Source organism: Tetrao urogallus, assembly GCF_951394365.1.
Source record: "Tetrao urogallus genome assembly, chromosome: 3".
In the NCBI taxonomy this organism is placed as follows: Eukaryota; Metazoa; Chordata; class Aves; order Galliformes; family Phasianidae; genus Tetrao; species Tetrao urogallus.
The window spans coordinates 59,154,863-59,172,383 of record NC_136815.1 but is presented as its reverse complement, the minus strand read 5'-3'; the positions used below and the strand labels follow the sequence as shown (position 1 = coordinate 59,172,383).

The 17,521-nt window shown below is 40.9% G+C and overlaps 2 protein-coding genes across 2 annotated transcripts in view; both read left to right on the top strand.

Moving 5' to 3' along the window:
- TMEFF1 (transmembrane protein with EGF like and two follistatin like domains 1) overlaps nt 1-3,657 on the top strand; it is a gene marked incomplete at its 3' end in the record, with an annotated part of 117,055 nt that extends 113,398 nt beyond the window's left edge. Inside the window, exons 9-10 of the mRNA XM_079533036.1 lie at nt 2,488-2,646; nt 3,573-3,657. Of these exons, the coding sequence (XP_079389162.1) occupies nt 2,488-2,646; nt 3,573-3,657 (244 nt within the window). The remainder of the gene's footprint in view (nt 1-2,487; nt 2,647-3,572) is intronic.
- Nucleotides 3,658-5,356: 1,699 nt separating this feature from the next.
- On the top strand, nt 5,357-17,426 carry CAVIN4 (caveolae associated protein 4; the record flags this gene model as incomplete). Its single annotated transcript, XM_079533436.1, has 2 exons — nt 5,357-5,767; nt 16,764-17,426. 2 exons carry the CDS (start codon nt 5,357-5,359, stop codon nt 17,424-17,426), a joined length of 1,074 nt encoding a protein of 357 aa, XP_079389562.1.
- Between the last annotated feature and the right edge of the window lie 95 nt (nt 17,427-17,521).

Sequence of the window (17,521 nt, the reverse complement as noted above, 5' to 3'; positions counted from 1 at the left end):
ACAACTTATTATGGATTTATCTGCAAAATATTCAAGTTAGAGGTGTTTCAAAAAAAACATTCTGAATGAACTGACTTTTTTAATTTCTCAGAATTTTGTTCTGGTTAGTGCTGTTATAAATAGTCATTTATTTATTTATAATTCAATTACTATTCAATCGTTTAAATATTTATTGTTAATCTGAAGTACAGATAATTAATGTCTTAATGCTTTTAATTAATATACTGCCTCTTTAAATTCTATTTTATAATTACATTTGGTATTACTACTTTCGGTTATTTATTTAAGTGGTTGATTATTTAAGCCAAAATAGTCTCAGCACTTGGCACAGCACAGCAAACCTCACAGGGGTCCAGTCAAGAATTTCTGACTGTCAGTTTTCGGCCTGAAGCACCAAATGTCCTTTGGACTTGCTTGGCTATTTAAATACTCACGGTCCTTATTTCCAAAGAGTGGTGTGTGAGATGTACCAGATGACCTACAAAATTGCTGAAAACACCTATTCAGAGCAAACCTGACTTGCATTCACTGAGAACAATGAATCTCTATGCTCACCGTGCAGCAGCCCTCCAAAACTGCCACCAGGTAGACTGGAGGAAGGCTTTGTAGGAGTAAATTGCACAATACTCAGTTTAGTAGCCTTTGCACAACTGGGATCTGATCTGTCTCCTGCTGCCTCCCTGGTGCAGTGCAGTTGTGCCCTCATGGCAGGCTGCATCAGGAAGGCAGAGTTCATCCCCTGCAGAGAAATCTAATCTTCATTTCGCTAACTCCAGTAATTGACCTTCAGCATAGTCTGATGAATCCTCGCTGACCTATGTTTATCATGCTTTATATTAATGCAGAAGAATGCCTTAAAATCTGTTCTGCCCATTTACCAGGCAGCTTAAACTATTGCCTACTACTTCACCCACACTACCAACACAATTCTTAACACAAACAGTTCTGCTTTGCAGGAATTCAATAGTCCTAAATCTCCATTCAGTATTTCTTAGAAATAATTTCCTGCCACTTCAGTGTTTCACAGAAAATGTTTTTAAATTACTTGTGCTTCCTTTGCTTTGTTTTGCCTCATGCTGTAAAGCAATTCTCACATTGATCACACTTTGACTGTTGTTATCTTCTTTAACAAAAATAAAAGCAAAGTCACAAAGAAGAATTCAATCCTCTTCACTTGCAAGAAGACCACTTTCTTCTTGTTTCTTCTTGCATGATCAATAGCGTTCCTTCTCTTCCTTCTTGTATGCTATCACATTTCTCCCTATTCCTTTCCGATCCTTAGCCATTACCAGGCTTACTTACAATATGCTGAGGCTTTTCTTTAATAGCTCTGCTGTTACTGGAACTTATTTCATGTCTGAACGTAAGTATCTTACACAGCTGCTCATGGCTGGAGATATGAACATGAAAACCCCAGCAGTTATCTCTGCACACAAAGGGAGTTTAGGAGCCACCTAAGCAGTTGCAGGAAGGTCTAGGAAATAATCATTTTGTCCCTCTAAACAGAATTAACACCTAACCCTAGCACAAAGCTTTTGTATGGATGAGACCAAGTCTGTGTTGTATCCAGTTTACAAAAGGAGTGGTTTTGTGCCTGTGGCAGTAATTCTCCAGCTTTCTACTGTATCCTTAATGATGTTCTCACATCAGTTGATTTTAAAGGATAGCTTTAGATACAAGGAACTTGTTGCTCCTGCGCTTGTTAGTGATCCTTTGAAACAAGCACTCACAGATTCATACTTCAACCTGAAGGCTGAGGGATTTCAGTAGGTTGATAGTGAAGAGAAAAATTGGAAAAGTAGTTTGGAGACACGGCAGGTAGGGTCTTGAAGCTGCTCTTGTCCAATAGTTTTTGCAGGATTCCATATCAGTAAGCTGCAGCTTGAAAAGGCATTTTACTTTTTCCCTGTTTTTTTCAAGGTTTTTCTTCCTTCTCTATACTCCATGCTCATATCGACATTGCTGCCGGGTTCCTTGAGCGTACTGCTTTGTATCTCATCTAGTCTGTTTACTTGTTTCATCGAGTTGCTTTGTTTTTCCTAAAAATTGCCCCAACTTAACAAGCACCCCACATACATCTTTTGACAAACCAGGTCTCTCACTATCCAGAAGAGACTACCTTTTCTGCCTCTCCTCTTGTCCCAGAAATCCAAACCTTTCTCCAATTCAGGCACTACCATGCCTCCACCTTCTCTTCAGCTCTTTCTCAGTGACTATCCAAACCTCTTCACTCATTCACAGAACGGGCAGAATCGCAACTCTTCCGTGTACTTCTGCTCTCTAAATTTCATTTTAGGCTTCAAAAAGTGATGTGTCCTGAGCTGCTGCAGCAGCAGTGATAGCACTGATGAGGCTGTTTCTCTCCTGCTGTCACTGATGTGACTACTGGGCTTTTTCATCCCAAGTCTTGGACTCTTTCTTTCATCACAAAATGACTGGACTGCTGTCAAAATACATATTCCATTAAATGTTCCTTTTCTTTTTCAGGTGTGAATCAGGATATACTGGACAGCACTGTGAAAAGACAGACTTTAGTATTCTTTATGTTGTCCCGAGTAGACAAAAGCTTACGCATGTCCTTATTGCAGCAATAATTGGAGCCGTACAGATTGCCATTATAGTTGCAATTGTCATGTGCATAACAAGGTGGGTAAAAGCCAAAGGAGTGAAAAATTACACAGTGCACTTATATACTTCTTCTATATTTAAATCTTTTCCCCTCTGGATTTGTATGTGCATTAACAAGTACTCTCAAACACTCATGTAAAAGATTCCTATTACTCTTTTTGTCACAAAATACAAATTAATTTCAATTTGCAAACCACCTGCATCCTCTCTGAATCCCCAGAACAGCTACGCATGAGAGGAGATCAGCCTTGAAACATTCAGAAGGTCAGCTATTGTGTTAGAGCTCATATTCAAGTTATTCAAGTTTTGATGTTATCTTATAGAAGATATGGTTCCCCATCCCCCTTCTCCCTGCTGAAACCAGAGAGGTTGACACGTTGCTGTTTTCCTGCAGTTCAGCTATAAATAGTGTTATATCTTGCACTGCCCACTCTCCGGTGGGCTGACTAAGTCCTTTCCTGGTCAGAATTGCTGTCTTTTTCATAATGCTTTCTTAGATGTGCAACCCTCCCCAGAAAAGGGATGAGAGGTGGCCTCTGCCTGGGGAGTTCCAACAAGCAGCAGAGTACTGGAGGTCCAGCACTGCCAGGTCCAATTGATCCAGTCTTAACACCCCCTGGATTTTAAATATGAAATTGTAAAAACTAAAGCCAACACAGCTATTAACCATAATACATGCATTTGTCAATCAAGGTTGAAGGGCGTAGCACCTTGCTGGTTTGGTTCTCAAGTTAAGCAGAACTCCTTTCTCAGTGACCAAGTGTCCCACGTAAATCCACAACCATCAACCAGGTACCAAACAGCAGGAGTGTCCACTCAGCCAGCACAGTTCCTACACTCTTTGGTGCTGTTAAGTCAATTCACTATTGCTAGGTTTAAATTTATATGGTATATACTAAAGCATTTGTCCTTTTTTCTTTCTTTCTTTCTTTTTTTTTAAACAGAAAATGCCCCAAAAACAATAGAGGACGTCGGCAGAAGCAAAACCTAGGCCATTTTACTTCAGATACATCATCCAGAATGGTTTAACTTAGTGATTTTTATACCTACATTGACCATGTGATGTACATTTTTATTATATCTTTTTTTAAAGAATGGAAATATTTATTTCAGAGGCCTTATTTTTGAACATTTTTAGTGTAACAATGTTGGTCTGTATTCTGAAAGCATCAGCTCTAACAGCTATGGACTGTTTTAGTACCTTTACTTTTCTGTTTTTGAATACAGTAGTTCATTTTCTGTATCTGTATCACATGGTTATATAATAGACTTGTGCTTTATTCATGGAATGTAATATTTTTGGGAACACAGATTTATTCCACCAATGGTTGTAGATTTAAAAGGGAACAAAAAAAAAACACAAACAAACACAAAACAACCAACAATAAAAAGTCCACATTACCTAGCAAACAAGGCATGAACTAAAGGTAAAAATGTTTACAGCTTACTTTTCTTATGAGAAACTAGAAAACACTGTGTTTAAATACCGTAGATATTTAAATGTTTTTGGAAGTTAGTAACTGATTTTTTAGACACTGCCTATCGCATGAACTGTGAAGCTGTGTGCTGTGTGTAGTTGTAATATATTTATGAAACGTGTGGGCTGGGTCAAAGCACTGCCATCTTCATTAATGATTCTGACAATTTTTTTTTAAAGGGCAAAATTATGAATTTCTTAATTTGGGAAGTTGCCTGGTAGAGCAGATGGCACAGGTCCAAAAGAAGTAGGTCTTGGTAGATTTAGGGCTTGTAAAGATTGGTGTTGAATAATTGAACACAAATAATTGGAATAAAGCCTACTTTATCACTACTGAAGCTGTTTTAATACTTCTTAAACTTTTTTAAAGAAAATACATTGTTTTAACACCTACGATGCAGATTGTATAGTGTTTGTGATTCAAATAAAATAAATAATAATTTAAAAAAAAAACAAACAAAAAGAACAAATAAAAGTGAATGAATTACTAGTGCTCTTGTATAGAGTATTTTCAAGAGCTAAGAAAGTCCATCCAAATTAGTCTGCTGGTCATAGTTATATTAATAGACTGTTAGTTGTTGTTCGAGAGATCCAGAGATAAAGTGTGAATAGGACGTGTTCAGCTGTTTTAACATGTAGTGTAGGCTTTCAGAATTTTGCATGTAGGATTTAATAATTTGTTCAATTTAAAAAAAAAAAAAAGCTTTCAACATTTTGAACTGGAAAAGCATGTCACAATACAGCGTTTTCACTATATTGCCTCTGGTTTAGTGTGTTTATTTGTTACCTCACGTGGCAATTGCAGCCAGCTGAAGAGCTGAAGTTTGTTTTGCTCCAAAAACAGCCAGTGCTCATTTTCTGAGTGCTGTTTGAATTCCATCAGTGCAGGTGCTTCAGGAACACAAAAACAACAGTAGATCATTTAAAATATGCGAGTTTGCTCGCCTGCTTAGTTGGTAAGTTACTTAACTTCCCTGGATTAACGCTAATAACTTCATCAGCACAGAAGCGTGACCCTTTAAATGTGTGCTCCTTTCCAGACATTGCTTCCTAATTTTAGAGGTTTCATGTTGCTGAAAGCATCTGAGCCATCGTGTGTGGACATTTGGTGTGCAGAAGCATCTGACCCACCTCCGGGAGCGGCGTTCCACTCCCACCCTTCAGCATGGCCGAGGCCGCCTGTCACACCGGTTGCCTGCAGTAGTGGTTGCAGGGCATTCAGACGAAAGGCTCCTGCCAAAGAGAGGCAAAATGGAGCACCGGGAGATCACTCTGGAGGCTGACAGACTCCACCAAAACCGCCTATCGAGCGTCACTGAGGATGAGGAAGAGCAGGACGCGGCATACACCATTGTGACAGTCCTGGACAAAGTGGCCAACATCGTGGACAGCGTGCAAGCGAGCCAGAAGAGAATAGAAGAGAGGCACAGGGAGATGGAAAATGCCATCAAGACCATACAGATTGATATCTTAAAGCTTGCCCAGGCTCACGGCAATACTGGCTACACGGTAAACAAGCTGCTGGAGAAAACCCACAAGGTCAGCTCCACCATGAAGGAAGTACGAGCACGGGTGGAAAGGCAGAGCGCCAATGTACGGAAGGTGCAGACAAAGCAAGAGGAGATGCTGAGGAAAAACAAATTCCGTGTTGTGATCTATCAGGTAACCATAACCTGTCTGTCATAACCATTGCTGTGCTGTCTTTGTGCCACGTCCTTGGTAGCTGTGTGTAGACATCATATGGTGAACCAAAAGGTGCAGCCTGTCCAGCAGGAGTGTGGTTTTATGGTTTCTTCAGCACTGAGCTCCACTTCTCCATGTCTTTCAGCAGAGCCCACGGGAGGCAGTGCGTGCAGTCTATTATTAGTGTTGGTGAGTTTCAGAGCCAGTAGTGTAAGATTAACTGCGGATCAGCAAGGACTATTTGTTGCCTCTCTGAAAGGTAATATGAGGCAGGCCCGGTAAATCTTGTCATACAAACCATGCCTGACATTCATCTCTCATATTTTTTTCACCGTATTAGGTAGAAGTCCAAATAACAAATTGTTTGTAAGCTCTCTGGTACAGTGTTTTTCTTTTAATATTAACTTTAAAACAATCTTGTATTTAACTTGCAGTGTTACCCAAGCTTTTGCTTGGGGACTTTCTTCATTGTCTCAGTCTGCAGCACTGCGTGCATAAACTCAGAACCACAATGTCTTCCTTGCAGCAAATAGTTCCTTGCATTGCTATCCTTGGCAATGCTTTCCCACAGCACAGTTCTTCCAATCTCCACTCACAATGTTTGGAGAGTGAATTATACACTCTTTCATTTATTCCTCATTGCAGGATGTTCTTTGTTCTTACAAATGATAGCATTTGAGGAGGAGTTTCATGAAATGGCGGGCTTTTGCTGACCCATACACAGAGCCCTTAGTACAGGCAGTTCATGGGATCTGTCACTGACAAGCAAGTGGTGTGAAACTCATTCGTTTAATGGCCTGATCCTTCATTTGCTGAAACTTCCCAGTTCCTCAACAGAAAGTGTGAGTGTTTTATCTTTTGCCAGAAGCATAGTTTCTCCTTCATACCAGTGAATCCCCAAAGCTTCTTTCAAAACAAGTCGTATTCATCATTAGGCAGTCTTGAGAATGTCAGCCCTTGTGAGTAACATGATGTGTTCCCATTGTCTTGAACCCTGATTTTCTAACTATTTTTTCATAAATAACAATATTTTCACGAATGGGTCCACTTGTTTCAGTGAGTATATTCACCAGCATATTTAGCTGACAAATTCTTACGCATAATCCAGCTTTCTTAACTATTTTATTTTCCAGTTCTGGGAAGAAATCGCTTTTTAAAAAAAAAGTAAAAGCTGAAGGTAGGAAATGTTACTTCTTTAATGTAATGTTAGTAACATATGCAGCCAAATTGTGCCTCCCAGCCTTTTCTGACTGAGTTACTTACTGTGGCTGCACAGGAGAAAGTGTGGACAGAATTCAGCCAATTATTACAATTACTACAAGTTGCACTATCATGATGGAACAGCAAACAGGCAATTCTGCTTTTTCCTTGCATATCTTTTCTCATCTAAAGATAATAAATATCTTTGACTTTCCTGATTAATGGCATAGTGCCATTTCATCAATAGCCCTTTACCATAATTATTGCAGTAAAGTTGATGCTTTGAAAATGTTTGTTCTTAAAACAGTATTCATGACATAATGCAATTTTTACCCCTGAAAGACCTGAGTTGTCACTTATTCTTTAAGTATAGTAAAATGTTATGGAAATAGATTTACACATAGCTGTAAAGAAATGTTGCTATTTTTAGGCCTTTCACATCAAAGGCAGCTCTCACCATGTGTACTTTCTGTGATAATCACCTTCAGTGGAGTGTCTGGACTCTTTGTTCATTTTGCTGGACAACGACAACCTGCACCGTGTTCCATATGGTTAACCCTCAATTGGAACTTTTCAGGAATGCAAACAGAATTTAGGATTTCTCTCTTTCTAGTTTTCTATTTCTGTTGTGGTTAAAGACTGGTTGAGCACATGAATTAATTCCTCTGTAATTTCCATAACTTTCATAAGGTGAATTGAAGAAACCTTTCCCTTCATGCACAGCAGAGGAGCACTATATGCTGCTGCCTTTGCAGTATGACATTTAACTCTTTCCTGGAGGAGGAGAACTGTTTAGCTCCACAAAAGCAAGGTACTTAAGATGGAGTTTTAATGCTCAACTCACTCCTGAAAGCCTCTTTCACACAAGCGTAGTCATTTTCACACTATTGATTTACACCAGTGTAAGCACACTGTTGCATTGCCAAGACCTGAATGACTGAAGCTTGGCTACCATGAGGGGAAGTCTGCTAATAGCTGGTGAGTCAGTGTGGGGCACTCACTCCCTTCACTGTATTTTACAAATAGATGCAACCAAGTTGTTTACTTGGAGGTTGTGAGTGACAGCTCTTCTGTAGTGATTTTTTTTTTTATGAGCCATTTGGGACACTGTGGTGGAGCCAGTGACCCATGTGTAGCCACAGTGGAATGCTCCTGTGGGTTTTAGTTTTAACTTCTGCCAGAACATGAGGCCTATGAGGAAAAAGGAAACACCAATTAAATCCTAAAGATTTTCTTTCAAGTGGATGGCTTTGATCACATCATTGATGGAAGGAGCAGGCAGGTTGAAAAGGATCGTTGGCTGGAGGAGATTCCCGAGAGACCTCGGCCATGATGAAAAGATTTGGCAAATATCCTCACATTAAAAAGAGACGAAATGATCATCTGTGAGGATAATGATTAGGGGAAAGTGAGTGCTCGTTTTTAAAAGGCCATGCAGTTGAGGGAAAGATTTGCTGGCAGGGAACGTTCCTGTCCAGGTTGATGGTACCATTAAAACTGCCAGGTTACGTCAGACTTTCTAGAGATGTCTTTGACTCCACCGTGCCAGCTGTCCTCAGAGTATAACGAGATACGCAGAGTACATTATAGGTTGTACAGGTCTCTGTTCACCTCTGTTCGTGTTATTCTGAATAACCAGCTGTGAGAGCTGTCATTTCTCTTCAGTCAAAGAGCACCTCACAATTTGATTCATTCTGACTAAATTATTCAGAAATAGCTAATTTCTGAATAATTTTAATCCTGAAAGAACTTGCTTCATTTGCTTTCTCTCATGTTCTGCAAGTTCCTCTCTGAATGTGAATATGCAGCCTCCAGGAAGCCCATGTTACAGCAGCTGGTCTTCGGAAAAACATCCCCTGAGGGGACTGCCCCACTGCAGGTTTGGTGGGGAGGCCAGCAGATGAAGCCTTGTGTGGAACACTCGTACATAAACAGATTAAAACAGAAGAGGTTTTCTTGGCCTCTGTCCTTTTGCTGCATGATTATCTGGACATTAAAAAAGGTGAACTTGAAATGGGGACAATAATCTGAAAATCTGAAGTGGAAGCACTTCCATATGCAGTAGGGGTGTGATACATTCAAGGGGTGAGGCTGCAAACATGGGCTTTGATGGACCTGGTGCACAAAAGCACCCTCTGTCAGCACACAGTTTCAATTATGCCTATGCTGAGAAAAACCTGAGGGTCAGCGGGACTTAAAAGGTAGAAAATATAATGCTTCTATTTAAAAAAGACAAAAGAAACAACTGCCATTCATCTGATATCATTTGGGCATGAGAAGGGCAGGCTTAGGAGAGGCTCTAGGCAGCTGTCTGCAGAGCAAAACCATTAGCGCCATGAAGCTGAATAGCTCACCAAGAACAGACTGTTCTAGGTAACCCATTTGTGATTATTTTTACGTGTTACAGAAACATGGCAGAGCTTATTCTTTTTCTTGTTTTTGTATCTAATGTCTTAGCTCTTAGCAGACAGTCTGGAAAAAGAACAAATAAATAGCAGTGGACTGTTTTGTAGGATGCGTGGTTTGTAAAAGGTTTCTAGGAGAGTTTGCTTTTCAGACATCATTGTCAACTGTATGCTATTTTTGTAAATTATCTTGACACAGAATGCGATGCAGTTGCTAATAAAATACACTCAAAATGATGACCTGTCAGTCCAGAGAAAAAAGTATAGAAAAGAAAGCGAATTGTCTTTAGAGGTAGAGCAGTGGTAATTGAAGTGTGCACAGTCAGCTCCACTACTTAGCAGAACCCCTTGCTGATAGTTTGTCTTTGTATGCCCCATGGTTTGGGAAGGACATGAAAGGATATATTCATTTCTCAAAAGATGACTGAGGGTTGCTTGCCATTCATACAGCTGAGGGAACTGGGAATGTTTCATCTGGAGAAGAGGAGGGTTAGAGGAGACCTTAGCACTCTCTACAATGACCTGAAAGGAGGTTGTGGTGAGGTGGCAGTCAGCCTTTTCTACAGGGTAACAGTGCTAGGATGAGAGGCAATGGCCTCAAGTTGCATCAGGGGAGGTTCAGGTTGGATATTAGGGAAACATTTTCAAAAAGAGCAGTGAGGCACTGAAACGGGCTGCCCAGGGAGGTGGGGATGTTTGTGAACTGTGAGGATGTGGCATTGAGGGACATGGTGAGGGTGGACTGGTGGTTAGACTTGTGGATCTTAGTGGTCCTTTCCGATCAGAATCATCCTATGATTCTAAGCACGTGCTGCGACAGGGATGAGGAGAACAGTAAAGAACGCTGGCTAAAAGATGCGAAATGGCTGTAAATTGAATGAGTAGAAACCAGGGATGGACTCTTAGTGTTGGAGACATAAGAGCCTGATCTTCTGCTTGACTCCACAGGGAGAGGGGATTAACTCTGTCTATAACCTCTTGCTATCAAAATGGAGCATGAAAACCTAATGAACAAGAGATAGAGTGGGTTGACTAATTGTTCTTGCCAAGCACAGACCTTAAACATCGAGACCTCAACACACGGGGCCTTTATTCAAGTCTTGTGGTGTATATATAAATATTTTTACAGCTGAAACAGGTAATTGCCTTGGCTGAAATTACAGAGAATAAGAAAAACCCAGCAGTTGTGTCAAAGAGTGTAGCAAGGATCCTTTGTTTCCAGTGTGGGATTCAGCCTTTCAGGTCAGAGCTCTGGGCCACCCTGTGCTGTGCAGCCAACAGGCAGGCAGGCAGAGCAGAGCCAGTGCTGAAACACTGGGCGAAGATCATAAATTACCTGTGATTTTGAGGGGGAAAAATCACCCATGCTCAACCAGCTAAAGGAAAACTGTAGTTCTAGGGATGTGTTCTCAAAGAAAGAGAACAGGGAAAAAGAAAGAAAAAAAAAAAAAAAAAGATAAAGCAGCTGCGGGACCATTTCTATGTTCTTAAAATGGGAAAAGTTGCTTGTTTCACAGGACCACGTGCTCACAGCATACTTGTCTCCATACCCCTCGACATGATGTAAGTAGGGCCTTCAGACCCATTCCTTTGTGAGGTGCCTAACAAGAGATGGGCAGTCGTTCTCCTAAGGGCTGCCACTGATTTTTCTCCACCTATTAAAGTTGAGCAGTGGAAACAGCAGATCCCAATTTACGTTCACACTGGATGCTGTGGTTCAGGGCTTTTTGTGAGTTTGGCCAGCAAGCCAGTGGGAGAATGCAGCTGCATCATGAGCCTGCTTGCCTCTTCCCCATGGCTCTAGAGGCTGCCCAAAAAGATGTATGGACATAAGGCTGTATCTGACCACTGAGAACATATCTATTTCAGCAATCTGCCTTGTACCTGAAGAATTTTAAGAATAAATGGACTTGACCCTGTGTATGGGAACTGCTGAGTCACAGCCTGAACCTCTGATTGATCACCTGAGGCGAGCTGCTGGAAGAGGTGGAGCCTGGCTCCTAGACCTATTTAAGAGCTGGCTACCAGTGGGGAAGGATCTCATCTGGAGATCCCCTCTTCTGTTTTTTTTGTAGGTGAGCCTTGCATACGGGTAAGCCTTCCATTTATTCTCTCCTATTATCTTAGTCTACTTTGTCTAACTCTCTTGTTCTTTGTGTGATTATATATCTTAATATCCATTGATTATACAACCCTGATAACAGCAGTTAGGACTGAAATTCTCAGCACTGCTGAAAAGAGCTGGGTCTTGCAATTATTCCTTTAGTACAGGAATAACACTGACCAAGACAGTGCAGACCTAGAAGTGAGGAATATCTGAAACCATGAACAGGAATTTCAAAATCTGGAATGGCATTCTTTCTGCCAGGTGTTGGATATCAGGAAGACAGATGTTTGCTTGTAGACTCCCTTTGAGAGAATAGAGAGAAATTCATGGAGGCTGATTTGTCCGACCTACAGCAGATATCAGCTTCTCCATGCAGTTTCTGCTTGATAAGTACCTCTTTCCTCCATTGAGTTGAAAGGGAGTCTAGAGGCTAATTTGTGGGGAGACATGGTTGCTTGGGCAGACGAGTCCAGCAACTTGTGACGAACGGTTGGGTTTCTGTGTACTTGACAGCACAGTCCCTCTGCAGTAGCTTGCAAGAGCAGTCACGTGAGGGAATAATGAATGAAAACATTACAAAACATATTTTGTTTGTCTCATCACCTCTTGTGAACACTCCTTCTCCTCCACTCACAAAGATTTGGTATGTATGGATAAATTGCAAACCTGCTGACTGTCCTGCAGAAGTATTTTCTAGGCCAAAGCCATAAAATAAGAGCAAAGTGAGCATGAAGCTTTGATTTTCCTCAGGAGCTGCAAGTAGTCCATTTATGCAGCGTGTGGTGGCATGGAGCCAAGAGCTTCTCCACATGCTGGGGTACAACTGGGCAGCAACACACACGTAGCCTGGAGCTTGCTGCTCTCAGATAATGAGAGAATGAGCTGGGTTTCTTTACTGTCCTGGCAAAATTAATGAATTTCTGCCAGAATTTAAAGAAAAGGGATGCATATCAGGCTTCGCAGAAGAGGAAATGAGAGGGATTGTCTGTTCTAATCAGGCTGCTTTTTCATTATGTAAAAATAATTCTAAATACAAGCAACAGCACTTGGCCATAAAGTCCTATGTGCTGAAGTGTTTATTCCCTTCCTACTTTACTTGATAAAATCCCTTTGATGCCCTTTTAAGATAATCCTATTTCTCCCTCCTTTGAGCAGCTTTTTGTCTTGATGGCAGAGATTTTGAAATGACTTATTTGCAGGAAAAATGAAGGGATCACTCGAGATATACAAAGCTTCACTCTTAACTGTTAGAATACGAGTAGATGTACAGATTGATTTGTAATTGGTTATTCATCAGCAGCTTCTTATTGATTTAGAGAGCAGTTACAAGGAGATGTTTTAGCAATTTACCTTGGTTACTGGTTTGAATAACAACTCATTCATTTAACATGCAAATTTCCAGGATTTTTTTAATATATTTTCTTGATACAGTTTCCTGCTTATCAGCTGCCAGTCATTTGCATCTCAGTTTGTCATAGGTACCACAGCATCTCCAGGCCAGGCAGGGGCTGGCCTCTCACCATTTTGCTGCTCCATGCACCAACTCCTTATTGCCAGGTGACCATCAGTCCCAGCTGTGCAGGAGCCATACCATAACTGGCACAATGCCTGCCACACGTCCCAAGGCTGAGTTCTCCTTCCATCGCCTTTCCATTGTGCAACAATGATGGTGATTTATGAGGTTTCCTCTGTCTCTCCTCTCTACTTTTGGTGTAAACGAGTTTGTTAGGAGCTCTTTGGGAGTTCTATAGGTTCTCTAGGATTTTGAACGTTGATTTCTGTATATACACATACATACATGTTTGCACGTTTTATGGTTTTTGTGTGTGTGTGATTGTTTCGTTTGTTTAATTTAAGGTACTATCATAATTCTTTACTTGGTCATTCTATTCTTCTCTGCTATTATTTCTTGTATTTAAAAAAAAAAAATCTGGTAAAGTTGTAATTGAAACTGAGCAACAGTTGAGTGTTGATAATGGTTCTCTTTATAATTGTTAGAATTCTACTTTGAGGCTCTTTAAAAAGAGTACGTAAAACTATTTTATGAAGTTTGTAGCATATAAGACAATGTTCATTTTTTCCTTTTTACCCACTCTAGGAACTCAGTTTGGGCTTTGAAATATCTGTTTGAAACCCAGGATAAGTGTAACAAACAAGAAAGGAGAAGAGGAGTAAAGCTCCTGAACTGGTCACATCCATTTTAATGCCCTCATATCCCTTTATTTTTTTGGTGGATGATGAAAAGCATGCACAGCAAAAGCCCTGTCAGAAGGACTTGTAGTAAAGCCTTTCAAAAACCTTCTGTTGTGAATTAAAGCTCGTGGCTTCTCCCTACCCCACTGATAAGGGGTATAGAATATGCCTAGTGCTTGAGGGATAGGCTAGGAGAGAGTCAAGGAGAAAGCTCTCCCATAGCTACTAAGTCACTGTATTTTTATTACAAAACCTCACTAAGATAAATGCCGTTTCACTAATACTTTGCATTTTGCTAACATCTTCTATCCAGAAATCTGGAGAAGAGAAGCAACCTCAACCTAATTTATAATCTTTCTACATTTGATTCTGCAAGATGTGTGCAGAAACCAAAGGAAAAGGGAACATCAGAGCCTTGGCAAAGCTCACTGTCAGCATCCACAGCACATGAGAAATGCTATTCAGTCACTTCAGCTGCTGTGTCCAGTCTACAGGGCCTTAGCTCAGATGTTGCTGTTCAGAAGTCTATACCTACACACCTATAAAAGTTAAAGCACTCTTCCTCAGCTTTCAGATTGTTAGCCTGAGTGCTGCAGAGCTCTGGGAAACAGCTGTCCAAAAGTACAGACACATTCACTCCTCTTCTGCAGGAAGACACAGTCCAACTGCTGCAGACAAAATACCATCTCTCTGTCCTCTTTTTTTTTTAACAAGTGTCCTTCATAAGTACAACGTTCCCCATCTACCATATTGTATTTATTGCTGTACATATTGAAATTTCCAAACAGTCATTATGGAAATATTTTTGTTACCATTTCAGCTGAAAGAGTGAGCTGTAATTTAGAAACTTTGAGGAATTTTCTCCAGCTGTGTTTTAGTTCATTTTCAGAAAAGAAGGGATTATGTTTATATATAGAAGTCTTTATGTAATTAATGTTAATTTGCACATGCTAATGCAGATGATTATTAGCAAAGTATTGTAGTTTTGTTCCTGCTGATTTTGACAGATGAGTTGAATAACATCCCACTGTAACCAATGCAACACAATTTGTTCCTAATTTTTGTAAAAAAATTAAGCATTAACAACTATTTTACTGGAGGGTTTTTAATGAAGCCAAAGCTATCTGCAAAAGAGCTTAATGTATTTTATTTTACATAGTGCTATTAGCCTGTACAATAACATTAAACATGACTTTCTAGTAACAAGTCACTGTGAAAAATGACAACTACTGTTGTGGGGCGAAAAGTTTTCAGTGAAGTACACAGCAAGTGACCATTCCTCGTGAGCTCACAAGTCCTGATCTCATTCCTACTTTCTGAATTAAGGTAGCAGTAGCAAGGATAGAGCTGACACTGGCAGACCTCAGAAAGCAGCTGAAATGGTTACTGCAAATGGGAAACAGCTTAAAGAAGCTTTAGGTAGGTGTTGTACATCTGCACCTGAAGGGCTGCACCTCCTGGGAGCAGAGGACGTGCAAAAACATGGACAGAGCTGGTAGGGAAGACAGGCCATGTCTGCCTCACTAACCTCCAGCAAGTTGCGGGCTTTCCACTTTGTATCCCTCAGCAGCTGTAGCTCTGAGCTCTGAGCTCACGAGGAATGGTCACTGACATCTCTGAAGTCTGTACAAACAGCAGGCTTTGTATCAGGGGCCAAGTGGGTCTGTTCTCTTGAGAGATTCTCCTGTTGGATAAACTGGATTATTGGAACCTTTTATTTTCACAAGTTATTTTTTTTCCACATCTTTAACTCTTCAGCAATTTTTGGTAAATTGGTTACAGCTTTTGGAAATTTGTATGCATATCTGAGCTTCAAGCTTCTATCAGTCTTCCTCTGGAGGGGCTACATCAGTTCCTAGGGCTAAGGTATCATGAGCAGTCATTACTTCCAAGCAGGCAGCATATCATATTACTTACCAAACCAACCATGGAAACCAGAGGTGCTTGCTGTAAGTTACTCCTGTGTGCGTTCCTGCATGGAACAAGACAAGTTCATGGTACATGTCCTGAGAGAATTGGGTGGAACTGGGTTTACTGAATAATATTTAGTTTCTTTACTGACTTTGACCTCTTGTGTAGCTAGCACACATAAATTAATATGCTGGGGTCCTTTCCTTTCTGGGCAGCATCAGAAATGTTCACTGAGTTCTAATTTGTCAAGAATGTGCAATTATCTTTATGGTGATATAAAGGGCTGCAGCCCTCTCTTAAGGAGAGTAAAGCTGGCACAAGTACCTGTTTTGTCTATGGGATATTTACTTTTATTGGTGAGAAATAAGAGAGGCATATCAGCTTCAAAAACCATGAAGAAGGACAATGAAACTGTGAACTTTCTGGAGCACAAGTCTTATGAGGAGCAGCTGAGGGAGTTGGAATTGTTCAGTCTGGAGAAGAGAAGGCTCATGGATGACCTTATCGCTCTGTACAATGACCTGAAAGGAGGTGGTAGCAAAGTGAGGTCAGCTTCTTCTCCCAGGTAACAGCAATTGGACAAAAGGGAGCAGCCTCAAGTTGTGCCAGAGGAGGTTCAGGTTAGATATTAGGGATAATTTTTTCTCATAAAGAGTGGTGAGGCAGTGGCACAGGCTGCCCAGAAAGGCCTGTGGAAAGTGGTGGTATCACTGTCCCTGGAGGTATTCAAGAACTGTATGGATGTGGCACTGAGGGACGAAGTCAGTGGGCATGGTGAGGATGCACTGATGGTTGGACTACATGATCTTACTGGTCCTTTCCAACCTGAATGATTCTATGATTCTCTGAGCTGGACACATCTGCTCTGAAAACCATTAGGGAGTAGTAAATGTGAAGCCATGCATTCATTATTTTTAGATTGAGCCGCTCTGAAAAGAAAACTTTGATTAGGTACGATGTTTTTACAGAATTTGTCAAAGGCTTCTTCTGCCATTTGTATCTTGTAGGATTACATGAGATAGTATGACCCTACCTTATTTTGTTACAAGGTTGTATTTTGGTTAGCAGTAATTCACTGCAAGCCAACAAACAGAATGCTTCACTCACAACCCTTTTAAAACAGACTTGCTGGAAGATGACTCTGTGCTTTCGTTCACAGGAGGAAACCGAGTGCCCTTCATCTCTTTCTGTTATCAAAGAGCATACAGCTGGCGAAACTTTTGAGGATGATTTCCTCCCACCTGATGATCTGTCTTCTGATGAAGAATACTATATTGAAGAGAGCAAAGCAGCTCAGTTCAAGAAATCAGGCATGAGGCGCATAGATGATATCAAAAAGGCGTTTTCAAGAGAAAATATCCAAAAGACGAGGCAAAATTTTGGCAAGAAGGTAAATAGGCTTCGAACTAGAATTGTGACCCCTGAAAGGAGGGAGAGGATCAGGCAGTCAGGAGAGAGACTGAAACAATCTGGGATAAGGATCAAGAAAACCATCTCACAGGCAGCCCCGACAAAGGAGACGTTCAAGATCCACAAAAAAAACAAAGAGCGAACGGTAGCTGAGGGCCAGGAGGGGAGTCAGGAGGCTGGTGTGCACATAGCCACTGAGCTCACGGCTGCTGAGCCCTTCACCGAGGAGATCTCCTACACAGAAGTGATCACAAAAGTAAAGAAAGACAAGAACAGCACACCAAGAGGCGCTGCCCAGACAGCTGAAAGAGGAGTGATGACGGTCCCAGAAGTGGTGCTTAAGCAGGAAGGAAAAGAAGGAGGTGGTGGAGGTGATGATGTCCCCTTGCTAGACTTGAAGCAATCATTGTAAGGAATTGATGAAGAAGCACCCATACTGTCCTCAGGCACAAGAGAGAACACAGGCTGTATGCCCTCAGTTTTAGAAAAATGTGTGAATTTTTTGTT